We start from the raw sequence: 26,334 nt of genomic DNA, 5'->3' as shown, positions 1-26,334 counted from the left end.
TGTTCCATCATGTGACTCGGCTGTCATATAAACACTTCTGTGTTCTTATTTAGTCACAGATCAGATCATCACATCTGTCAGGACAGAAAAACTAGCAGCAGTAAAAAGTACTGCAGAGTCTCAGGTTCGTGTTCAGCCCAGGCTCTGTGCTGCAGCTCAGCCCCTCTCTCTCCCCCCACTTTCTTTACTGTTTCAATGGTCTCTGTCCAAAAAACAACAACAAAGAAATATCTGTGAAAAAGTAGAGTTCATAAACTCAAATCATGAATGAATAAATAAATAAAAGAAAATGCAAACATTTTACTTTGAAGGAAATTTAGTTTAATTTGTTGAACAAACCTTCAATAAACCCAGAAAGTTGATTCTGTTTATCTGGACTTTGTGTTATCAGTTTTAATTTTAACTATGAAAAAAATGTGGTTTAGCTTTTCCTGTCATGACGTCTGTAGTTCCTGTTCAAAGCAGCTCACAGAGAGACAGAGGAAGCGAAGCGACAGCAGCATCAGAATACAGAGGACCAACATTTACTTATGATTTACTGCAGAATCAGAATCAGCTTCACATAGAAAAGCTCCAGTTAACAGAGAAACACAGCGACTGAGTGACAGCTCTGCTGTACAGGAAACTGATACTGCTGAAAACTGAGCATCTTAAACTGTCTTCCATCATCGATGAGGATCCAGAGTTGAGCATGAGTGTGAAATACAGCAAAGGAGAGGACAGAGGAGAGAGACTGGAGGGACTGGTCCTCCTCCATGAGAATGTGGACTCCTGCACAGACCATCAGGTCCCTGTTTCAACACAGGACGGAGGTAAGTATCAAATACTGAGGGATCAGGAATCAGGAGAGACTGTTTCCATCTTCTCAATAAAATATCAAACTAATACAGATCCATCAAAGCTTTTGGGTCCAGAGACTCAGTTTATTCATAGTGTGGAGGAAAGTTCAAGCTTTGGTGAAGGTGTGCAGTCTCTGCTCTTATTATGGTTTATATGTTTCTATATTTTTAATGTTTTCTGTTTATTTAGAGAATAAATGATAAAAATTGTCTAGTTTAAAGTATCATTGTGTTATTTTAGTAAGTGTAGAAACTCTTCAGTCTCCACAAGCTGACAGAAAAGTGTTGGAGGAGTTATCTCACAGATCAGTGGTGAAGGCAGAAATATAAGAAACAAGGAAGTGTTGGTCGACACTGTGGAGCGAGTATAACCACGGAAACTGCTCAAAGCACACTTTTCACAGCTAGTTTTAGCTGACAGGAAATCAGACCAATGAATAACAACTCTGTTTTCATTTCAGCAAATCATGGAGATATTGTTTTAATGACATAATATTCATATTATAATAACCAACATTGTCTTCATGATCTGGTCTTTGTGTGAAACACGGCTGATACACATTCGTCTGTTTCTGAGTCACATCAAAGCGTTTCTCTGTCAGAGTCTCTGTTCTCACATATGTAAAAGTCACCTGAAGACAAACATGTGACAAAGTCTCCTGTAAATATCAAAACTGCTAGAATGAACTTGTTCAGCTCATCATCAGGTCGGCTGCAGGTGGAAAGTCTTTCTGACGATAAACCAATAAAATACGCTTGAACAATGGGAAACAAATTATGATTAAAACATGTTTAATAATTAAATTAACAAATGATTTTCTCTCCATTTTGCCTTCGTAAAAATAAAAGCCCAGGAGAAGCTTCCAGCTGTGAAAAGAAGCCGTTTCAGAGGTGTTGAAGTGAAGCTGGTGGTTCTGTATCTGCTGATTCTGGCTGGAATCACAACACGCTGTGAGGAGTTTTATTATCATGCTCATGATACACTCCCATGTTAAAATGAGCACCTTTGCTGCATTAAAAACATGTTTCCATTCAGGACCAAATGAGTTTTGGTCTCTAAGGATAGTTTCCTCTTCATAAAAACTGCACGGTGGCATTTTAAATGGAATTCTCTGATCAATAATATGAGCTGCTGTGTGGTACAGCCTGACCAACACGTTGGTTTTGCTGACTGAGCTTCTAGTATTTCATGAGTCTGTTACTTAGCACTGATTAGCAGGTGTGTGTCTGTGTGCATGATTCCTGGCTCATATCTTGTGTGTGTTGTGGAGGTGGAGTGAATGTTCTTGTTGTTCCTTCAAACTCTTCACTCAACACGGTGATTCTGTGATTATATCAACAAAGCAGACAGGCAGCAGCATCTGCTGCAGACTGATGCAGGTGCAGTCACACTATGTTAGACAGTGGCCGTCTGTCATTGTGCGACTGGTTAGTTCACTTGGTGTATTAAGCAGGTAGCTAACAAGCTAATGTTAGCTCCATTCATCTCATAGGAAAATGAAAAACTTTATTTAAATCATTTTAAATTTTAAATCTTCGGTTTTGTTGCATTTCTAACCAGATATTTTGGTGAGTTTGGAAAAAGAGCAGCTGAAGGACGAGATGGAAGGTAAGAAACTATTAAAAACTGTCAGAGTTGGAGACGGATTTGAAAGGTAACTGATTTTACATTTTGAATCAGCTTCTTGTGTTAACATAAAAAAAGAAACAAACCAAATTACAGCAGCTGACCTCCCAAACTAACATAAACAGGAGAAACTGTTCACAGTCAAAGGCAGCTCAGCCCTACAAACTCCTTCGAAGTGAAACAGGAAACACACAGTGAGAGCTGCACTTCCACAGGAAGTACCTGATCACATGGAAACACCTGTGATATGAGGAAGTGTTGATTCCCAGTGTTGTCTGTTCTTTCAAAGCATATAGATAACATCTCTGACTACAGGTGTAGAAATGCTGTTTGATTCTTCACCTTCTTCCTCCACACTGAAGCACAATTATTCTGAATCTTGTCAGTGGTTTTTGTTCACAGTTGATACGTATTTAGCTCATCAGATTTCCTGTAGTTCTAACACCTCCACCCACAGGACATGTTAAAGAACAATGGCTGCAAGTTTCTGACTCTTATTGATATTTGACAAAGCAGAGGAAGAAGATTATTTCTGTTCAATGTTTCACTCATTTTATTTTATTTTATTTTGATTTCACTGAAATATTTCAGATGCTTTGAACAAGAGTGAATTCAACAAAATGAAGAACAGCCACACTGAGCTCCAGGATGAAGTAATTTAATTTAATTTAATTTAATTTAATTTAATTTAATTTAATTTAATTTAATTTAATTTAATTTAATAATTTTATTTTATTTAATTTTATTTTATTTAATTTTATTTTATTTTATTTTATTTTATTTTATTTTATTTTATTTTATTTTATTTTATTTAATTTAATTTAATTTAATTTAATTTAATTTAGGTTCTTACAAAAATATTTTAGATGCTTTGAACAAGAATCAAATGCAGGATGAACTTCAAGGTAATTGAATCCTGGATTCTAAAATCACTATTGTCAGAACATTTTAACTTAATTTGAATATTTTTTTCTCCAAAGACACAAAAACCAACCTGACTCAGTTACAGAGCAGTTATGATGAACTGAGTAAAAACCACAGTCAGCTACAGGAAGAAGCTGAAGGAGAAGATAGAAGGTAATAAAGTTAACTAATAGAAAACATCAGTGTTACACAGTGATAACCTGATTGTGTCTTTGTTTTGAATCCTAAATGTTTGATGCTGTGTAACAGTTTCTCTGTATAAATGTAAGTTTCAGTTAATTATGAATAAGAGAGAAAACCTGAGTTTAAATGAAGTATTTACAGGGAAAATGACAGGGACCAAAGATTAATGTGATACAACATGACACAAAGTCTGTCTTTAAAACATGTGTTTGACTTTAAGAGAAGTGTGATGAAGGATGGACGAGATTTGGAAGCAGCTGTTACTTTATATCCAGGGAGACTAAAACTTGGTCTGACAGCAGGAGAGACTGTCAGGATAAAGGAGCTGATCTGGTGACGATAAACAGCAAAGAGGAACAGGTGGGTGTGTTTGTTCATGTCTGTGTGATCTTTGATGGAGCTGACAGTCATCTGTTACTTGTGTTTTTGACCTGCTGTCAGTCTGTGACCTGCTTCCTGTTTCCACTCTGATGGATTTCTCTCTGATTTCTGCACAATGGAAGAAAAGTTTCATCACATTTATTCTTCCTTCAGACATATTCACAAGATGATGTCACCACAACAGAAGTGCTGAATTATGACTGGAGACAATATTTGTGTCTCTTCTCAAACAGGAATTTATCAGTGAATTTGTCAGTAGTTTCAGAAGATACTTTTGGATTGGTCTGGAAGCCAAAAACACATCTGGAGGATATGAATGGGAATGGGTGGACGGAGCACCGCTGACAGTAACGTGAGACATTAGTTTGTTTCTATTCCAGAGTTATTATTTAGAAGTGAAACATTGATGTTTTGGAAGATAGATCAGCAATACATGAGTTGAGCTATTTTCCAACAGCCCCACAAACTGAATGTAAAGAAAAGCAGAAATCCTCCTTTGAATGAACAGCTGTGCTTGAACTCTCTTCATCTGCAGTCTGTGATGACGTTCAGTTACAACAAGTCAGTTTGAAGAAATCAGGATTGAAACATGTTCAAAGCAGCGACCGACACATTTCACTTTGTTCAATTTGTCTTCATGTTTTTTGTGCTGTAATGTTTCTTTTCTCACAGAACAAAAACTGTTTCAGAGAATTCCTGTCTCTTCTTCTTTGGTGTTTGTAAAACTTCAGAACATATGAAGGAAGAAGCTTCAGTAAATATGACCTGATAGACACACATTTCAAAGTGATGTCTGTAAACAGCTGACGAAACAGTTTCAAACAGCAGAAAGTCAGCTCTGACTTCTTTTTATTCTCCATTTTTACAGCAGGAAGATTTCATATTCATCAAAGCTTGAAAGCTGTTTTAGTGTGCATGATGATTCTCAGAGAAAAGTCTAAAGGAGGGAAAGTGGGCGAGAAACCTGGGAAAGAAATACAGGAAATATTGGAAATATTCCAAAAGAGACTCATATTTATATGAATGTGACAATAGTTATGAGTTTAGTCCAGTTTCATATCAGATTTGATCTCTCTGACAGGTTCTGGGCAGAAGGATATGGGAATCCCAAATATGGTATCTATGGAGGCTGCTGTGACTATTATGGGAGATGGAAACAGTACAGTTTATATTCTAAGACCTTCATCTGTGAGAAATGAGTTTGGTGCTTTGATGTAAATGTTTGAATAATCCAACCAAAGACACCTCACTATGAAATGTCCTGCATGAGCCTCAGACTCAGCTTACAGTCTTTACTTGTTCATTCTGCATCATATATTGATTACATATATTGTCCCTCTGTGCTCTGTGCTGTACAGTAAGGTTGGAAGTCATCCACACAAAACCTTGAAGTACTTCATTACTCTGTAGTTCCAGCAAATTGTTCTAATAAAAGTCAAAGTGCAGCTTGTCTTTACTTTGGTTTACTTGGTTTATTCATCAGTCTGTTGGTCCTAAAACTTCAGTAAACGTCTTCTTCAGTTTCTCTCAAACAGCTGAAAGTAGCTGCTTCTTATTTTTAGCTACAAATCAGGAACCAAGAGACTGAAACCAGCACAAATTCAGTTTGTCAAACTTACAACGTGTGAATAAGTGAAGATGAATCCGTTTAAAACAGCTTTCCTTATTCTTCTTCACTTACATCAAAACACAACTTTACCTTCCTGCTTAGTTTGCAGCGAGCTGCCTGCACAGCGTTAACACACTGAAGGTCAAAGTTCATTTCAGAATGACAGAAAGGAAAAGTCCAGAAACAACAACCCTCACAGTGGACACGGTTAAAGTCTGTTGATTTAAAAAAATTTAGGGGGCCTAGAACTGAGCCCTGTGGGACACCCCACAAGAGAATAGCAGAGGACGACACATGGTCACAGAGACAGACACAAAAAGTTCACAGAGTCAAGTTCTTCTCTTTCAAGGCTCTATTTTTCACCAGAGCTACAGTATCCAGAGTCGTACGTAGTGAAGAGTCAAAGTTATTAACAAGATAATCGACCTCTGTTGGAGTAGCCTTCAGATAGCTGCTCTGCTCTATGAGCATTGAAGATGATAACAGTGGGTGGATTATATTCTTAAACTTAATTACAGCACTTTCACAAAGACATCTACTGTGATAAAGTCTGCTCTCCACTAGGGATGGGTACCGGTAATAAACGGTAGTAACCAGACCGAAAAGCAGCGCACATTTCGGTGCTTTACTTTCCTGAGATGTCATAGGCTTCAGATTCTAGCCAATCATTTTACGTTTCCAAGGATAGTAGGCGGGCCCAGGTACGTACGTTCTTTTAGAGCACGTTATTACATTAATGCATGTAAGGTGAACTAGCAAACACCGTCGTAGTTACATGCAGCTGTCTTCTTGTTTGATGGCAGATACTCCCTTCACCCTGGACAAAAAGGCTAAAATGACCAAAGAAAAAGTGTAAAACCGTTAAACATGAGAGGTTTTTGGACAAAGTTTGTGTTTTTTCAATTGTTTAAGCTGCTTCCAGCCAAGAGTGAAACCATATATGCCCCACAGCTGCAGAAAAGGCTAACATTGTTATCTTTTTACAAAAAAAAGCTAAACATGAGAGGTTTTTCAACAAAGTGTGTGTTCTCCAGTCTTTAAGCACCATTTAAGCACCGGCACCGTTTCAAAAGTACTAGTTTGGCACCGGTATCGGATAAAACCTAAACGATACCCATCCCTACACTCCACTGCTGTGTAATCAATGATTGTAAATGTAAATGTTATCAGGAAATGATCAGACAGGAGACGGTTTTCAGGAAACACTGTTAAATGTTCAGTTTCTATGTCATATGTTAAAACAAGATCTAGAGTGTGATTAAAGTGGTGGGTGGGTTCTTTTACATTTTGACAGAAGCCAATTGAGTCTAATAACAGATTAAATGCCATGTTGAGGCTGTCATTTTTAGCATCTACATGGATGTTAAAATCACCCACAATAATTATTTTATCTGAGCTCAGAACTAAATTAGATATAAAGTCTGAGAAATCAGACAGAAACTCTGTGTAAGGCCCAGGTGGACGATAGATGATAACAAGACTGGTTTCTGAGTTTCACAGCTGGGGTGGACGAGGCTAAGCATCAGGCTTTCAAATGAATTAAAAGTCTTACACTTTCTTATTCTTATATTTTTTATTACAGAAAAAATAGAAACAAACAAGTGAAATTTATATTTTTAAATGGGGAAAAAAGAGTAAACAGAATAACTTTTTTAAAGAAAGAACACAATCTTCAAATATACGATGCTTTACAATCCATCATTATTATCAGTAAACGCCCACACAATGGAAGACATTTCAGGATTACAAGAAGAATTTGAGTCTTACAGCAAATATTTCACTGATTCATCCACAGACAGTTTCATCATGTGGACTGAACCTTTTACCGTAAAGTTCAAACTTAAAATCTAGAATATAATTAAAGCATCTTATCCAATCAATAAAGTAATCCTAGCTCGTGCTGAATAAAAGTAGAAATTACCTTGGAAACAGAACTTTTCAAATTAAGAGCTTACATGTAAATGCAAGAAAATACTGAAACACAACATTTTCCAGATTTCTGCCCTAAATTTCCCACAGAAAAAGTTTCTCTATTTTCAAACAAAGTTTCACTGCAAATGAATATTTAAGGCACAATAAAACAATAAATGTATTTACACAGACAGACTGTAGTTTTTGTAATCATCTAGAAGTTCACTCAATTTGGCCAAAAACTCATAAAAGCCATAATAAAAAAGGAGATAATCAGTTTATGCCACGCCCCCATTACAATGATCACACCAGAGTATCTAAAATCATTTAATTCTCATGAGCACCTGAGGTCTCGCTGTTTGTAAAGGTCTGATTCATTAAGCCAACTTACAGTGAAAGGGTTAAAGCACCAACCTTCACATTACATTTATGCTTTGTTTAGTATCCAACCATTTTATTTTATGTATTCACTTCTAAATATTATGATTTTAATTATATTTCTCCTACATAAAAACATTATATGCATTAACAGACGTCACACTCTGAAACATTTTCTTCCACCTGCCTGGAGATGTTTCCTGCAGAGGCAGCAGGTGTGACTGCTGAGCTCCGCCCACTTTATCAGATGCAGACTTTAGCGTCTGCTTTGTGTCCAATCGGTATGAAACTATTCTCACAGGTGCATAAACCAGTGACAATGTTTCAAATATCTTTACAAACATGTTTTCAGATTTATGATTTACTCTAAAAGTTTTAAACTTATCAAAACTGACTCATAAATTTTGCTGTCATGAAGGTTCAGATTGAGGAAGCATGAACACTTTTAAAACCCATTTCATGGAAAGCTAAAGAACCACATTATACCTCAGATTTTTAATCTGTAAAGTGTAAAATAAACTATTTATATTTATCATTATTATTTTTAATTATTGTAGCCTGTATGCCAATAATCTAGTTCATGCGAGCCGTGAAACTTGATGTAGCTGAAGATTCAGGACGACTCCTGGGCCTGACCTTGTTTGTCAGAATCAGCTGCAGAGAGGAGCAACAGTATTATTTTACATGTAGAGTAACAGCAGGTTCTCAGTGAGGGATGCACCAACTTAAACTCTTATGTGTAATCACACTGAACTTCAGGTAAGAAGTTATGAGCTGCAGTCTATCTGGTCAGATATAAACCAAGTTTAGGTGGAGTTTATTTTCGTTATGCTGACTTTTTACAGTCAGTTACAATAACTCGTACTGCGTGCTAGCTAGCATGACGGAGTTTCTATCCACAGGTTTCTGTAAGAGCGTACGTAGGCTGCCATGACAGACCACTACTTCCGTTGTCCGGTTTTATACTTCCGGTTACTCAAAGCGAGACCCAGCGTTCAGTCGTTGCTAACAACAAAATTAGTTACTTTGTGCGGTAATAAGTGGCTTTACCTGTTCGAAGATGAGCTCGGGTTCAACGTGTGCTGTCGTCGGCTGCCACAATAATTCAAGAAAACTGAAAAACGCATTAGAAACATTTTGCCTTGAACATGAGCAACTTAGAAAGGCCTGTCCGTGCCCACCGCCCTACGCACTGCACTCTATGCCGCGGAAGGAGGATCGGAAACTAGCGTGGCTGGCAGCTTTAAGACTCAAACACCCTCCAAAGAGAGTTTATGTTTGCTCCTTTCATTTTATCGATAAAAAGCCCACAGAGCTACACCCCGACCCGGAGCTTTATCTTGGCTATGACCGACCCCCACCGAAGAAAAGAAGAAAGCTCACTCGGACCACTTTGAGTGTGACAGCTTCCAGTAATACGAACAAAAACACAGAATCTGTACCCGGTAAGTGAAAGTGTAAATGTGGTTTGCCACCGTTTCGCATTTTAATCACGCAATTACTTTTACTAAATAATAGCCTATGGTGAATGGCGTTAGTATCAGCACTAGCTGGTTATTAGCAGCAAAGTCTCAATTTTAACGAAAGTTTACTCCTTTGGTGGTAATTAACACCAGCCGCATGCTGCCAAAAGATTAGCTCCAAGGGCTGTAAAAGTCTTAGGTTTGTGTTTATAAAGAACATGTTTTTTCAAGTCGAGAAAACTCAAGTAAAAACGTTAAAAGCAACCTTTGCAAAAATACCAACATTGGTGACTTTTTTTTTAGAATGAAAAATAAAATCTAATCACAGTAATGGAATAAAATTGTGACAGATTTTTAGGGGACCTAGGAACATTTTATGTTGACATTTATGATTTTGCATTTGTGTGAAAAAATGTAGAATGAGAAATTTCACTCAAAAAATATAATAAGCTAAGTGACACTTTACAGTTTCTCTTATGCTAACAGTTTGACTGTACATCTGATCATATTTTTGTCTTATTCAGACTCAACAGTGTTATGTTCAGTGGAATTAGACCAGGCCAGCATCTCCACACAACCCCCTGAGCCACATCTGCACTCAGTCCACACACAGTGGGAGGATCCTTCGCAACAAGACCATCAATACTGCAACAGGTCTCGCAGAAAAGATGTGCAGGATAAGATGACTCAGTGTGATGAAGTTGCATATTTCATTCTTCAAAATGATGCAGACGCTTTGCTGTACACTGGGATAGCCTTAGAAACATTTAACACACTTGTGTCGACACTGGAAGGATATGACAACAATGAATTTACCATGCCTGTCCGAGATCAAGTCCTCATGACACTTATGAAATTAAAGAGTAACCGAGTAATAGGTGACCTAAGCCGCCAGTTTCATATATCACAAAGCATGGCCAGCAAGATCATCTCACACCGGTTAGACAAGCTGGAGGAAGTTCTCCGACCATTAATTCCATGGCTGCCAAAAGAAACTATTCAAGCAACTATGCCTGAAGCCTTCAAGAAGAACTTTCCAAATACTACATGTATTATAGACTGCAGTGAGACCCTTTTACAGAAACCCAGAAATCTGGGCTCAAGAGGGGAATCATACAGCCATTATTATTCACACAACACAGTCAAATATTTGGTTGCTGTTGCACCATGTGGACTAATCATGTTTGTGTCTGCGGCATATGGCGGCCGATGTAGTGACAAATTTATCACAATGGACTCTGGAATATTAACATACCTAAAACCTGGTGATGAAGTCATGGCAGATAGAGGTTTTACAATTAAAGACTTACTCTTTGAGAGAAAAGTTAGATTAGTAATACCCGCTTTCACAAAAAAACGTAGACAGCTAACTGAGGAACAGGTAACATACACACGTCGGATTGCAAATGTAAGAATCCATGTTGAAAGAGCAATCAGACGCTTGAAAGTCTACAAAATACTTTCACAAATTGTTCCTATAAGCATGGCTCCTAAAGTAGACACGATACTGAGAATATGTGCTGCTCTAGTGAACTTAAGAGAGGATCTCATTCGTGATACACAATAAATGTGTATGTTATGAACAATTGTGGACTCTGGGATATTAAGATGGTTACTCAGGACATAAAGTTGTGTAGTGTAATGTAATTATTTTAAAGTTAAAATTTGATGTACATATATGTAGAGAGTAAATAATTCCAGGTCTCCCTTTTTTATCTTCTGTTCTAGAAGAAAGGTTATGTGATACAGTACGTGTGTGTGTGTGTGTGTGTATATGTGTGTGTATATATATATATATATATATATATATATAACAATTGCAATCAATTGAACAATTATTACTTTTTTATTCAACCACAATGTGATAAATTTCTTAAATGAAAAAAAAAGATGTTTTTCTCAAATCTACAATAATTATTTGTGCATTCTTGACATTTTTTTGTGTTGGAAGATTACAGAAATACAGAACTATTCACAGCATTTAATGTTGCCAGTTTGTCATTCATTTCCCACCATATGTTACAACTTTGTACATTTTAGTTGTATTGAAATATTTAACAGATTTCATATTGAATGTGTCCTTTCATTCACAAGACAGAGACCAAACTCTGCAGACATGTTGGTGTCTGACTGTCCCATTTATAGTTGTAACATGCATTAAACCTTGCCCATTATCTTCAAGTATCTCTCATTTAACTGAAACCGTCCTGCTGCATACTCCTCTACAAGTCGAGGTAAGAAATATGAAAAGTAAAACCCTCTCAAGCGCTTTACTTGTTCCTTTACAAATGCTTCATCATATTGCACTGTAAATGAAACATGCTCAGTAGGTGTCCAGATCACAAGTGTGGCAGTCTTGAGCCCTGTGCAAAACATTGTAAGTTGCACTTGCATGTAATAGCCTCTGCTGCCAGTTTTCTGCAGCTGCAGTTCTCCATCTACCAGTTTGATATCGCTGCATTTCTGGGTAAGCTGCTCCGTGAGTGAAGGATAAGTCGGCACAGGACATTTTATTTCTAGAAGCACATCTGAGTCAATGACCCCGTCAGGACTCGCAGAGAGCCATGGCTCCTGGATGCTGATAACACTACCCATGTGAAGGATGTTCATACCCTGTTCTTTCAGCTGATGACAAGCTCTAACTTCATTTTCTTTACCATGGTTTGTTGCATAATTCCCACGAAAGGAAGGGTACATGTGCTCAGATAAAAATTTATCATTTTTTGTGGTGGCACGTACTGGAACTTTTTTAGCAGAGCTTGCTGTAAGTCTGATTTTCCTGCAGTTGTGCCACAAATCAGATGCACTTTGCTCTTTTGTTTCTTCTTGTAATTGTTCTGCTTGCTCTTCAGAAACTTGAATGTATGCCTGGTAGAATGCCCTGCATGGATTACAGCTTAGTTTGTAACTGTGTGCTTGGTGTGGCTGAAAAAATTGCTCATCAACTTTACTGTTGCGGTGAGGACCTGCAGATGGAGAGGCATTGTAACACTTTCCAATTAATGTGTTCTTGAGGACGAAAAGTGGCTTCACTGGTGCTTTGCTAACACTGTCAATAAAGTCTTGGTGTGTAAGGTGATATGGTGTGTTAGGGAGAGATTGTGTCACTGCAGTCCGGGAGTTCACATCGTACTGCTGCTCTGCCCTATGATGTCTGAAGTTTATCTGGCTTAGACGTTTAGGTTCAAGGTTCTTTGCTGTCCCTGCATTCCACCTGCGCTGCTCGTCTGTACACGCAAGCCCTGTCTTTCCACTGATCGCAGCATTCTGCACCTGTAACAAACATTAATAGTTTTTTCTGTCAATACTCTAGATTTAACATAACGAGGAAGTTTACACTAACAATACACTGGGTCAATACACCTGAATCCTATCCAAAACAGATATAAACACTGGCAAAGTCACCCATATTATCCATTTCATATTAATAGTCAGTTACTTTTTGATGCAGAAATATTCATCCACAGTCTAATTTTTTTCAAAGTAGTGTGTGTACAAATATACATATATATAAACAAACGTGTATTATACTACCCTGTGTCACTTCTTATAACTATAGTTTTTCTTGTCCTGTAAATTTGCCCTTAATGTGCAGTCTTTTATTAATTTTTTTAATATTTTATCTTCATGTGATTGTACAGCATACAGCCCACACAAAGTTAACGAGTGGCTTTCACATGTAAACAGTGCTCCACGTAATACTTGGCTAGATGGCAGTAGCGTGACTCCTTAATCACAGCCTTTGACCAGTCCAGTGTTTCTGTTTCAGTGATTTAAACATTGTGATATCCAGATAAGTGATATACCTTCCACAGAATAGCAGCCGCATGACTACATGATCTCCCTAATCCGGCGATACAGGAACAGCCGACTGTCTCCACTACTCCACTTTCTCTTAGCATTACCCATGCTAAGTGTTTCGCTTGATTAATACTCTGGCTCGGCTCTACAGCTGCTTTAAGAAAAATCAAGTCGCCTTGTTTGTTGAGCAGTACTTTATCAATTTTGTTGCTGTGCAGGTAATTATACGCCTCGGTGCTCTTGTAATTACGTAATTCCTCGCCATCAACGCCTTCGGAAAATACAAGGTAATTAATAATGTCGATGTAGCTAACATCGGGCCATAGTTTCATGTCATCTACCCACTCCGTGAGAAGTGACGGGTGAGGCACTGCAACTGAACTGTCCTCGCTGCTTTTTAAAACATCTCTACTGTGTATCCACCTTCGATGTGTTGCCATTTACTCCAGGTAAAAGAAACTGCAGTGAGAGAAATCTTTATCAACAGTCAAGGTGTAACCCCGCAACTGTCAACAACAGCGCAAGCGGAAGTAAAAAACCGGCTTCCGCTATGAATCGGGGTAATGGCGCGAAATCAGAAATACTGTGGATACAGCTGGGTGGTGCTATGATGTTACTGACAGTGAACTTTATTTTATTTATAAGGTTAGTTAGTAGAGTTTCCAACCGTCCCGTACAAACGAAATCGTCCCACATTCAGAGAAAATATTACGCGTTTCATGTTGAGCTGAAAAGGAACAGTTTGTCCCGAACTTCAGCTAGAATGGAAAAAGACACAAAGCTGGAGTTATTCTGTCGTTACGCTGCACAGCTGCCTCTTCCCCTGTCATTCTCTCCCCTCTCTCTCCTGTTGCAACTTCAATCATGAAACTGATCAATGATCAGCTGATCGGCTCTCTTGTTTGTTTATCACTTTGCGCCAGAAACAGGAAACCAGCAGATGTCGCGCTAAACAACAGCAGCACGTTTAAGCTTGATCAGCTGTTGTTAGAATTGATTTAATATTAATTTCTAGTATCAGCTGATGTTTGCTGGAGCCACAGCTGTAAAGCTGCTGGTCATGATGGTTTGGATATGTGGTGAGAGAAACATGAAGATGAAACCAGGAGATGTCCTTACTGAATCATCAGAGCTGAACAGGTGATGGAGAAACAGGTTTACCTTTTAGGTCACATGGATGAGTTGAAGGGAAGTTATGAACTGTTTCTGTTTTCTAAGTAGCTGACAGCTGGTAACTGTGCAGGGGCGGATCTAGCAAAGTTTTGCCAGGGGGCCAGGTAGGGCATTAACAGGGAAAAGGGGGGCACAAAGAAATACTTTTCTTTCTTACTCTCATATAAAATATTTAGCTTTTATTAAATAGTTATCTGAATCTTACAACCAAAGTTTGTATATTAATTCACAATATTGGCTGTAGACCATTGTTAATCATTCAGAATAAAGAATAAAGAATAAAGTAATGCTACAAAGCGTGTTCATGCAAACATTGTTGGTCTGCCGTGGTACAATGGGACTTCTGCTCATGAACCTCTGTGCACAGCGTCTGCAAATCGGGGCTGTACGAAGTCACCTCATCTTTACACAAAACTGTGAGCTGTCATCTGTGAGGCGCGAGCGGTGTTTGTTTTTACCATAGTTCATGGTGGAGAATGGCTGCTCTGCTGAGTTTTGCTCTCTGTAGCCGTATGGATGGCAAACTACACTGATTAGCAGCGGCATAGGCACACTTAAAATTTCTTCTGAAATTTTCGCTTTCTAGTTAGTACAATAATTCCAAATGTCATAATCATCACGTTCACTAATGTCTAACAACTTATTGATCCAGCTTTGCAAGACCAATATCAGGCTGGTGCATCCCTCTCCATATGTCAACTTTCTAATATCCTAAATTAACTCATTGTGAATCTGTGAAGCACATCTGAGATACTTACGAGAGATCAGTCAGAGACACCAGAGTCAGAGCTATCGTAATCACTGTCTTGGTCAATGGACACTGTGAAAGGAAAAAAAGCACAGTATTCAGCTGCAACATGAGTTTAAAATCAGTCAAACCAGAGTACAAAATTATGTAACTTTACACACAAAAATTACACAAAAATATTACACATTGATACAACACGTTAGCTGAGAAAGACTTACTGTTGCTGCCTCTGAGAGGTTTGACTTCATCAGAGTCTTCATCAGCCTCCTCGTCATAGTCAGTGTCCCCTCCTAGAAACACACACACAAAATGTTAAAGTTCATCCTTTGTTGTATGTGCTGCTACACTTCCTGTAATTCCTGTATTTTGACTTTCTTACTTTGAGCACATTTTGTCAACCGATACTTTATCAAACCTTTACTCGAGTGTTTTTGACACTAGCAGCTGTACTTCTGTAAAAATTGCCTGCACTTTTGCCACCTCAGTTGCGACTTTTCTGGAGTTTGTACAGTTTTTATATTGACACTTGTGTTATCCTTGATCACAGTTCTAAACAAATTAACTTTCTTGACATAAAAGTAACCCAAAAAAGCAACTATATGTGCAGTTCTCTTTACTCCAAAACTAGTTTAAGGCTATGCTGTTGCTGTGATATGGCCATACAAATAATATTAAGTTAAATTATTCTTGAGAAAAATATGGTTGCTTCATGGCTACCTGTTCAGAGAATTTGCAGGCTTTTATGGAAACTGTCACAATGTAACACTCACACTGTCAATTGCAATACTATGAAAACACATCTTAAACATAATTAAACACATTTACTACTATTCTGACTGATTAGTTGTTTTTTTCAGTGCATTAAACTGCAATAGCGGTGCTAAGTGAGCTAGGCTAACTCACCAGAATAGTTCAAAAAGTTCAAAGAAACACTCCGACTCCTTCGAGGTAGGTACCCGTCTGTGGTTCACCGCTAACAACAGCTCTCTCACAAATATTAATTGAACCTCTTTTCTCTTTTTCAACTGGGAAAAACCGTGCTCCGCGGCAGCATGGAGTTTTCCCTTGCCGTCTTTGTTCTTCTACACCACACACCGCACACCGAGCTGCAGATGATGCCTTCAGGGCAAGCCCGGAAATTAAACTATCAGACGAGAACTATGATGCATTCAAAGAACCCTGTACTTCTGATTGCTGTAAATCTTACCAGGGTTACATTTGTTTCTTTTTTCATTCTAGCTGAAGTCCGGGAAAAACTGCGTTCCTTTTCAAATCAACATTTAATTAATTATTTATTGACACATTTAATTAATTATTTATGTATTTCACATTTAATTAATTATTGACACATTTAATTAACTATTTAATGATATATTTATTTATTTCATTTTGGCAGTCCTGGCGCCTGGCTCTCATCTTGAATTAATTTTATCTGTCAACCTCACCCATCAAACGCAGGGGGCGGGGTTAACGCTGCCCATGCAGCTTCTCTAACATTTGATTGTTGCCGTGCAAAGTAAGTCAAAACAGGTCGATCCTAGATAATCGATTGCTTGTGTAGACTTGGGGCAGCCAGGTATCCCAGAATGCATTTCAAATCACAGGCAGCAAAGGTGGTGGTGTAGTTTTAAAATACCCCGTTTTTCTGTCACCAACTACACTTTTAACAGTGTTTTAGCCGCGAATGTCCTAGAAACAGGAGTGATACACCTGCTGCTGTCAGACCTGCAGGTATCAGGCTGTGATGTTTCCTTTATAGTGGACAGAAATATTTGCAGTGGCACAAATAATTTGTAGCATCTTGTTGAAGAACAGCTGATTGTTCTGTAAATAGTTTGAAATGGTTATTTAAAAAATCAAGGTAAAATTAAATGGATGCAAATAACTTTGTTGTTTGCAAAACTTGTGCATATGATTTTAAAATTGACAGTTTATATTTGCATTTAAAGTTATGAAATATGATCATTAAAACATGTTTGTGGTTGTTACAGTTTTTTGTCTGATTTTGATCAATTGTGTTAACACAGTTTGTCAAAATGAAAACATGACTGTAAATTCAGACACGTGAGGTTGTGCTGAAAACAATGAGACCAAACAAGGCAAATAAATAGTTTTTAAAGGTGAAATGTGGAGGAAACATCAAAAGTAGTTGGACCTCAGAGGGTTAAACATTTTTTTAAAGTAACACAAAAATTACTTTTCAAGTAATTAATTACTTTTAGAATCTAGTAACTCAGTTACTAACTCAGTTACTTTTTTGAAGTAGTAACTAGTTACTATAATTAATTACTTTTTCATAGGAACTTGCGCAACACTGCTATCTACACACTCCAAACACACGAAACATGACAAATCTCTCACATCTCAAGACTCGCTGTCTCTCTCTCTCTCTCTCTCTCTCTCTCTCTCTCTCTCTCCACTTTATCTCGGCTGTAACATCTGATGATGTAAAATGAGGACACGAGGATGCGTGGCACATTAAATGTTGCACAACGTATTTGTGAGTTTCATATCAGATAAGAAAAACATTTTCAGAAACCGTTCAGATGCACTTTTATCATGTTGTCCTATAAATTTGTTCCATCATGTGACTCGGCTGTCATATAAACACTTCTGTGTTCTTATTTAGTCACAGATCAGATCATCACATCTGTCAGGACAGAAAAACTAGCAGCAGTAAAAAGTACTGCAGAGTCTCAGGTTCGTGTTCAGCCCAGGCTCTGTGCACTAGAAATATTATAAACAGTCGTCTCCATACCACAGTTTGCTTTCAGTAAACACTGACGGCATTCATTGATAGCATAGCACATCCATGTTAGCAGTCTATAAACGATTGACATATATTAGCACAGGTATCGATAAAGGACTACCGTATTAAACACTTTTACTAACCTCAGGCAGACGGACAGGCGCTCTGCAGGTGGGATTGAGCGCCTGTAGTTGGTGTCTACGTGGGCGATGCTTGGACCAACGCGGGACAGCAGGTCCTCAAACTGGGCGAGGGGAAGACGGCGATATCGCTGAAATCGAACGTCATCCAGGTGCAGCTCCTGAAGCAAGTGGTGAAACTCACCAAACTGCTCACGCGTCTGAAGGACCTGATGGACGTACGGCGAGGACGTCCTTAACGCCGCTGCTCTGCTCTCCACAGTAAATAGAGAAGGGAGACTCTCTCTTCAAACGCTAGCTCGACAGCTGCCATCTAGCAAAGATACCGGTCTGGCACAACTTCCTCCCACATCCCTCCCACATTTCCGGTTCACACGCGTCAAAATATGCAATTTTGAGCCCTGCTTGATCCCGGCGATGAGTTTCATTCTTCCTGGTGTTTCTGAAATGATGCCTCTCACTGTGGGTCAACAGAACATCTGGCACAGGACAGCTGTAATGAAAGAAATTGAAGAAGTTTTGAAAAAAAAAAAATCTTGGAAATGCCCTATATGTGAGAAGCAGATTTTGTATTTACTTTTCTTTTCCAATCAAGATAACTAAAAGTATAATTTTCACCATACAATTACTAACCTTGTCATCTCCTGCACTGTCTGTTTTGGGCTCTGGGCTTGTCCTTCCCAGCGCTCATGAGACTGCTTTGCTGCACTGTGGTATGAGGTGCTAACCTGTTGACAGTGTTGGGAAGGTTAATTTTAAAATGTATTCCACCAAAGATTATAGAAGTAATGTATTCTGAATACTTTACAACTACATGAATGTACTATTGCTGTGTGATTTATTACTATTACTGAAGGCTACTCGCCATACCAAAACCAACTAGATGTTAAAATCATAATACAAATGAGTAACAGTAGGTGGACATTAGGTAAGGCTGCACTTTTTGCAGCGATCTCGTGTAGAAAACTATTCCGCGCGTATATAAAACAGGTCAGCGGCTCCGAACCGTAGTAAAGGGACCTCTGGCTAATACGTCGAGTTCGTGTCGGGCTTGTAGCTGAAAACTAGATTTACTTTGTTGTCTGGGTCAACTTTGCTAGCAGAGACAGAGAGAGGCGTTGAAAGGCTGCTCCAACGGGACTTATGGTTTCAGAGGAAAACACGAACACGGTGTACAGTTGAGTCTTAATAGCTTACTTACAGCTGGGCTCGTCAGGCTCTCTTCTTGGCTGCAGTGGTTATTATTATATTTACATGCTTCCAGCTCCCGTTTCTGCTCGATGACAGCTCGTACTTTTCCTTTTTCTCCCTCCCTCGCTCACAGACACATAACAGGTATGGCAGTCCATTCTCCCTGCAGCACGGACTACACTGCCCATGAGGCTACATTGTTTAGGGCGATGCCTGTAACACTCTGCTATTGTCTTCATATTAAATCATTTTTGTATAATAATTTTTAGAGGCTCTTATTGCGTGTTTTGTCTGGGTTTCCACCGGCGTGGAATTACCAAAACTAGAGAGACCATAGCCTAACATATGAAACAGGAAAATACCGCCATGTAATCCATTTATTTCAACAAACTAACTGTATTCTCAATATCACCTATTGAACGGTAACTGTAACGGATACATTTACTCATATTTTGTATTTTAAATACGTAACGCATGTATTACGTTACTGCCCAACACTGCCTGTTGATGAGATCTTGTGCCGTTCCTAAAACACCGGCCTCCAACTACTAAAGAGACACGGGTGTCCCTAAATTTAGCTAATATTAGCTTCGGGCTAGCTTGCTATGACGAATGGGCTAATACCAGCATTTTACCACAACTTCACCAGATGTAGCTAAAAAAAACTAAACTAATGTCCAGTCCAGTGGGACAGCAAGGAAAGATGACAAAAATGATACTTACTTGCGGTTTGGAGGGTCCAGCTGAAATTGAAGCAGCCATTGAAAGACGGGAAGAGAGAAAGATGGCAGCTTGGTCAGCACTAGTGGCCTCTATAATGTATGCAAATACACGCGGGCCGGAATTTCAAATTTTTTTTCGGTTTCAATACAAGATTTTTCAATACATTTATTTCAGTTACAATATTTTTTTTCGGTTTCAATATTTTTTTCGCTTTCGTTTCAAGGTGGCATCGTTCTGATTCCACAGAAATGTCCCTCAAAAAAAAACAGTCTGCACACAAATACGCAGAATGTTAGACGTCCACATTCCTTAAATGTCCTTGTTCCTAATGTCCTTGGTTCTTTTGAAATATTAAAATAAATTTGCATCTTGTGACACATTAAAAGTAAATACACTGGCATTACTGTGGATCACCCGCAGTTACAGCTACAGCACAGCTATTGCACCTGAACTGCGCATAACCACTTAGCTGGCCGCGGCTGAACTAGCAGGCCCAAGAAAGGAAAAAACACTAAACACTCATAATAAACAAAACTGTCACAACATTGCAATACTATGAAAACACATCTTAAACATAACTAAACACATTTACTACTATTCTGACTGGTTAGTTGTTTTTTTCAGTGCATTAAACTGCAATAGCGGTGCTAAGTGAGCTAGGCTAACTCACCAGAATAGTTCAAAAAGTTCGAAGAAACACTCCGCTCTCCTTCGAGGTAGGTACCCGTCTGTGGTTCACCGCTAACGACAGCTCTCTCACAAATATTAATTGAACCTCTTTTCTCTCTTTCAACTGGGAAAAACCGTGCTCCGCGGCAGCATGGAGTTTTTCCTTGCCGTCTTTGTTCTTCTACACCACACACCGAGCACCGAGCTGCAGGTGATGCCTTCAGGGCAAGCCCGGAAATTAAACTATCAGACGAGAACTACGATGCATTCAAATTATTATTTATCTCAAGACTCTCTCTCTCTCTCGTTCGTGTTCAGCCCAGGCTCTGTGCTGCAGCTCAGCCCCTCTCTCTCCCCCCACTTTCTTTACTGTTTCAATGGTCTCTGTCCAAAAAACAACAACAAAGAAATATCTGTGAAAAAGTAGAGTTCATAAACTCAAATCATGAATGAATAAATAAATAAAATAAAATGCAAACATTTTATTTTGAAGGAAATTTAGTTTAATTTGTTGAACAAACCTTCAATAAACCCAGAAAGTTGATTCTGTTTATCTGGACTTTGTGTTATCAGTTTTAATTCTAACTATGAAAAAAATGTGGTTTAGCTTTTCCTGTCATAACGTCTGTAGTTCCTGTTCAAAGCAGCTCACAGAGAGACAGAGGAAGCGAAGCGACAGCAGCATCAGAATACAGAGGACCAACATTTACTTATGATTTACTGCAGAATCAGAATCAGCTTCACATAGAAAAGCTCCAGTTAACAGAGAAACACAGCGACTGAGTGACAGCTCTGCTGTACAGGAAACTGATACTGCTGAAAACTGAGCATCTTAAAATGTCTTCCATCATCGATGAGGATCCAGAGTTGAGCATGAGTGTGAAATACAGCAAAGGAGAGGACAGAGGAGAGAGACTGGAGGGACTGGTCCTCCTCCATGAGAATGTGGACTCCTGCACAGACCATCAGGTCCCTGTTTCAACACAGGACGGAGGTAAGTATCAAATACTGAGGGATCAGGAATCAGGAGAGACTGTTTCCATCTTCTCAATAAAATATCAAACTAATACAGATCCATCAAAGCTTTTGGGTCCAGAGACTCAGTTTATTCATAGTGTGGAGGAAAGTTCAAGCTTTGGTGAAGGTGTGCAGTCTCTGCTCTTATTATGGTTTATGTGTTTCTATATTTTTAATGTTTTCCGTTTATTTAGAGAATAAATGATAAAAATTGTCTAGTTTAAAGTATCAGTGTGTTATTTTAGTAAGTGTAGAAACTCTTCAGTCTCCACAAGCTGACAGAAAAGTGTTGGAGGAGTTATCTCACAGATCAGTGGTGAAGGCAGAAATATAAGAAACAAGGAAGTGTTGGTCGACACTGTGGAGCGAGTATAACCACGGAAACTGCTCAAAGCACACTTTTCACAGCTAGTTTTAGCTGACAGGAAATCAGACCAATGAATAACAACTCTGTTTTCATTTCAGCAAATCATGGAGATATTGTTTTAATGACATAATATTCATATTATAATAACCAACATTGTCTTCATGATCTGGTCTTTGTGTGAAACACGGCTGATACACATTCGTCTGTTTCTGAGTCACATCAAAGCGTTTCTCTGTCAGAGTCTCTGTTCTCACATATGTAAAAGTCACCTGAAGACAAACATGTGACAAAGTCTCCTGTAAATATCAAAACTGCTAGAATGAACTTGTTCAGCTCGTCATCAGGTCGGCTGCAGGTGGAAAGTCTTTCTGACGATAAACCAATAAAATACGCTTGAAAAATGGGAAACAAATTATGATTAAAACATGTTTAATAATTCAATTAACAAATTATTTTCTCTCCATTTTGCCTTCGTAGAAATAAAAGCCCAGGAGAAGCTTCCAGCTGTGAAAAGAAGCCGTTTCAGAGCTGTTGAAGTGAAGCTGGTGGTTCTGTATCTGCTGATTCTGGCTGGAATCACAACACGCTGTGAGGAGTTTTATTATCATGCTCATGATACACTCCCATGTTAAAATGAGCACCTTTGCTGCCTTAAAAACATGTTTCCATTCAGGACCAAATGAGTTTTGGTCTCTAAGGATCGTTTCCTCTTCATAAAAACTGCACGGTGGCATTTTAAATGGAATTCTCTGATCAATAATATGAGCTGCTGTGTGGTACAGCCTGACCAACACGTTGGTTTTGCTGACTGAGCTTCTAGTATTTCATGAGTCTGTTACTTAGCACTGATTAGCAGGTGTGTGTCTGTGTGCATGATTCCTGGCTCATATCTTGTGTGTGTTGTGGAGGTGGAGTGAATGTTCTTGTTGTTCCTTCAAACTCTTCACTCAACACGGTGATTCTGTGATTATATCAACAAAGCAGACAGGCAGCAGCATCTGCTGCAGACTGATGCAGGTGCAGTCACACTATGTTAGACAGTGGCCGTCTGTCATTGTGCGACTAGTTAGTTCACTTGGTGTATTAAGCAGGTAGCTAACAAGCTAATGTTAGCTCCATTCATCTCATAGGAAAATGAAAAACTTTATTTAAATCATTTTAAATTCTAAATCTTCGGTTTTGTTGCATTTCTAACCAGATATTTTGGTGAGTTTGGAAAACGAGCAGCTGAAGGACGAGATGGAAGGTAAGAAACTATTAAAAACTGTCAGAGTTGGAGACGGATTTGAAAGGTAACTGATTTTACATTTTGAATCAGCTTCTTGTGTTAAGATAAAAAAGAAACAAACCAAATTACAGCAGCTGACCTCCCAAACTAACATAAACAGGAGAAACTGTTCACAGTCAAAGGCAGCTCAGCCCTACAAACTCCTTCGAAGTGAAACAGGAAACACACAGTGAGAGCTGCACTTCCACAGGAAGTACCTGATCACATGGAAACACCTGTGATATGAGGAAGTGTTGATTCCCAGTGTTGTCTGTTCTTTCAAAGCATATAGATAACATCTCTGACTACAGGTGTAGAAATGCTGTTTGATTCTTCACCTTCTTCCTCCACACTGAAGCACAATTATTCTGAATCTTGTCAGTGGTTTTTGTTCACAGTTGATACGTATTTAGCTCATCAGATTTCCTGTAGTTCTAACACCTCCACCCACAGGACATGTTAAAGAACAATGGCTGCAAGTTTCTGACTCTTATTGATATTTGACAAAGCAGAGGAAGAAGATTATTTCTGTTCAATGTTTCACTCATTTTATTTTATTTTGATTTCACTGAAATATTTCAGATGCTTTGAACAAGAGTGAATTCAACAAAATGAAGAACAGCCACACTGAGCTCCAGGATGAACTTCAAGGTAAGCAAACACCAAGTTCTTATATCACAGATATATTTGCAGAACATTTTAACTTAATTTGAATCTGTTTTTCTCTAAAGACACAAAAACCAGCCTGACCCAGTTACAGAGCCGTTATGATGAACTGAGTAAAAACCACAGTCAGCTACAGGAAGAAGTGAAGAAGATGATAGAAGGTAATAAAGTTTGAATAACTAATAGAAAACATCAGTGTTACACAGTGATAACCTGATTGTGTCTTTGTTTTGAATCCTAAATGTTTGATGCTGTGTAACAGTTTCTCTGTATAAATGTAAGTTTCAGTTAATTATGAATAAGAGAGAAAACCTGAGTTTAAATGAAGTATTTACAGGGAAAATGACAGGGACCAAAGATTAATGTGATACAACATGACACAAAGTCTGACTTTAAAACATGTGTTTGACTTTAAGGGAAGTGTGATGAAGGATGGACCAGATTTGGAAGCAGCTGTTACTTTATATTCAGTGAGAGGAAAACTTGGTCTAACAGCAGGAGAGACTGTCAGGATAAAGGAGCTGATCTGGTGATGATAAACAGCAAAGAGGAACAGGTGGGTGTGTTTGTTCATGTCTGTGTGATCTTTGATGGAGCTGACAGTCATCTGTTACTTGTGTTTTTGACCTGCTGTCAGTCTGTGACCTGCTTCCTGTTTCCACTCTGATGGATTTCTCTCTGATTTCTGCACAATGGAAGAAAAGTTTCATCACATTTATTCTTCCTTCAGACATATTCACAAGATGATGTCACCACAACAAAAGTCCTGAATTATGACTGGAGACAATATTTGTGTCTCTTCTTAAACAGGAAATTGTCAGTAAATTTGTCAGTAATTTCAGAAGCTACTTTTGGATTGGTCTGAGATCCAAAAACACATCAGGAGGATATGAATGGGAATGGGTGGACGGAGCACCGCTGACAGAAACGTGAGACATTAGTTTGTTTATATTCCAGAGTTATTATTTAGAAGTGAAACATTGATGTTTTGGAAGATAGATCAGCAATACATGAGTTGAGCTATTTTCCAACAGCCCCACAAACTGAATGCAAAGAAAAGCAGAAATCCTCCTTTGAATGAACAGCTGTGCTTGAACTCTCTTCATCTGCAGTCTGTGATGACGTTCAGTTACAACAAGTCAGTTTGAAGAAATCAGGATTGAAACATGTTCAAAGCAGCGACCGACACATTTCACTTTGTTCAATTTGTCTTCATGTTTTTTGTGCTGTAATGTTTCTTTTCTCACAGAACAAAAACTGTTTCAGAGAATTCCTGTCTCTTCTTCTTTGGTGTTTGTAAAACTTCAGAACATATGAAGGAAGAAGCTTCAGTAAATATGACCTGATAGACACACATTTCAAAGTGATGTCTGTAAACAGCTGACAAAACAGTTTCAAACAGCAGAAAGTCAGCTCTGACTTCTTTTTATTCTCCATTTTTACAGCAGGAAGATTTCATATTCATCAAAGCTTGAAAGCTGTTTTAGTGTGCATGATGATTCTCAGAGAAAAGTCTAAAGGAGGGAAAGTGGGCGAGAAACCTGGGAAAGAAATACAGGAAATATTGGAAATATTCCAAAAGAGACTCATATTTATATGAATGTGACAATAGTTATGAGTTTAGTCCAGTTTCAAATCAGATAAAATCTCTCTGACAGGTTCTGGGGAGAAGGACATGGGAATCCTGAATATGGTTACTGTGGAGTCTGCTGTGACGATGATGGGAGATGGATGCAGTACAGTAGTTCTGGATCACTGACCTTCATCTGTGAGAAATGAGTTTGGTGCTTTGATGTAAATGTTTGAATAATCCAACCAAAGACACCTCACTATGAAATGTCCTGCATGAGCCTCAGACTCAGCTTACAGTCTTTACTTGTTCATTCTGCATCATATATTGATTAAATATATTGTCCCTCTGTGCTCTGTGCTGTACAGTAAGGTTGGAAGTCATCCACACAAAACCTTGAAGTACTTCATTACTCTGTAGTTCCAGCAAATTGTTCTAATAAAAGTCAAAGTGCAGCTTGTCTTTACTTTGGTTTACTTGGTTTATTCATCAGTCTGTTGGTCCTAAAACTTCAGTAAATGTTTTCTTCAGTTTCTCTCAAACAGCTGAAAGTAGCTGCTTCTTATTTTTAGCTACAAATCAGGAACCAAGAGACTGAAACCAGCACAAATTCAGTTTGTCAAACTTACAACGTGTGAATAAGTGAAGATGAATCCGTTTAAAACAGCTTTCCTTCTTCTTCTTCAATTACATCAAAACACAACTTTACCTTCCTGCTTAGTTTGCAGCGAGCTGCCTGCACAGCGTTAACACACTGAAGGTCAAAGTTCATTTCAGCATGACAGGAAGGAAAAGTCCAGAAACAACAACCCTCACAGTGGAAACGGTTAAAGTCTGTTGATTTAAAAAAATTTTTTAGGGGGCCTAGAACTGAGCCCTGTGGGACACCCCACAAGAGAATAGCAGAGGACGATGTTGTTCGTGTGTAATTTACGTTG

At 38.5% G+C, this 26,334-nt stretch overlaps 1 protein-coding gene and 1 long non-coding RNA gene across 6 annotated transcripts; one reads left to right on the top strand and one right to left on the bottom strand.

Moving 5' to 3' along the window:
- Positions 1–15,022: 15,022 nt before the first annotated feature.
- Positions 15,023–18,195, bottom strand: LOC148096544 (uncharacterized). The gene is made up of 3 exons (XR_015717070.1): positions 17,930–18,195; positions 15,256–15,327; positions 15,023–15,109 (listed from the first exon to the last, which is right to left on the bottom strand). It is a non-coding gene; the product is annotated as an uncharacterized LOC148096544 (long non-coding RNA).
- A 2,998-nt stretch (positions 18,196–21,193) lies between these two features.
- On the top strand, positions 21,194–25,605 carry LOC148096543 (uncharacterized). 5 transcript variants are annotated; one of them, XM_087834601.1, is made up of 8 exons: positions 21,194–21,503; positions 22,371–22,481; positions 23,092–23,139; positions 23,743–23,811; positions 23,892–23,995; positions 24,248–24,382; positions 24,637–24,755; positions 25,485–25,605. In XM_087834601.1, exons 1-8 carry the CDS (start codon positions 21,347–21,349, stop codon positions 25,603–25,605), a joined length of 864 nt encoding a protein of 287 aa, XP_087690727.1. In that variant the 5' UTR covers positions 21,194–21,346. The 5 variants fall into 5 exon arrangements, with proteins under 5 accessions (XP_087690727.1, XP_087690730.1, XP_087690728.1 ...); XM_087834604.1 differs by lacking the exon at positions 23,092–23,139 and having other exon boundaries at positions 23,892–23,987; positions 24,243–24,382; XM_087834602.1 differs by lacking the exon at positions 23,092–23,139 and having other exon boundaries at positions 23,892–23,987; positions 24,243–24,400.
- The last annotated feature ends 729 nt before the right edge of the window (positions 25,606–26,334 follow it).

The sequence above is a fragment of the Neolamprologus brichardi genome, chromosome 22 (assembly GCF_056152115.1).
Source record: "Neolamprologus brichardi isolate AB-2024 chromosome 22, ASM5615211v1, whole genome shotgun sequence".
Lineage (NCBI taxonomy): Eukaryota > Metazoa > Chordata > Actinopteri > Cichliformes > Cichlidae > Neolamprologus > Neolamprologus brichardi.
The sequence above is the reverse complement of the archived record's forward strand: the minus strand, read 5'-3'. Positions and strand labels throughout refer to the sequence as shown.

What these genes read in the sequence shown, in the direction of transcription:
- LOC148096543 (XM_087834601.1), top strand. Translation starts at nt 21,347, where the DNA reads ATGTCTTCCATCATCGATGAGGATCCAGAGTTGAGCATGAGTGTGAAA. An exon ending in TGTTTCAACACAGGACGGAG is followed by an intron (nt 21,504 to 22,370) that starts GTAAGTATCAAA and finishes TTGCCTTCGTAG; the next exon opens with AAATAAAAGCCCAGGAGAAG. An exon ending in GGAGCACCGCTGACAGAAAC is followed by an intron (nt 24,756 to 25,484) that starts GTGAGACATTAG and finishes TCTCTCTGACAG; the next exon opens with GTTCTGGGGAGAAGGACATG.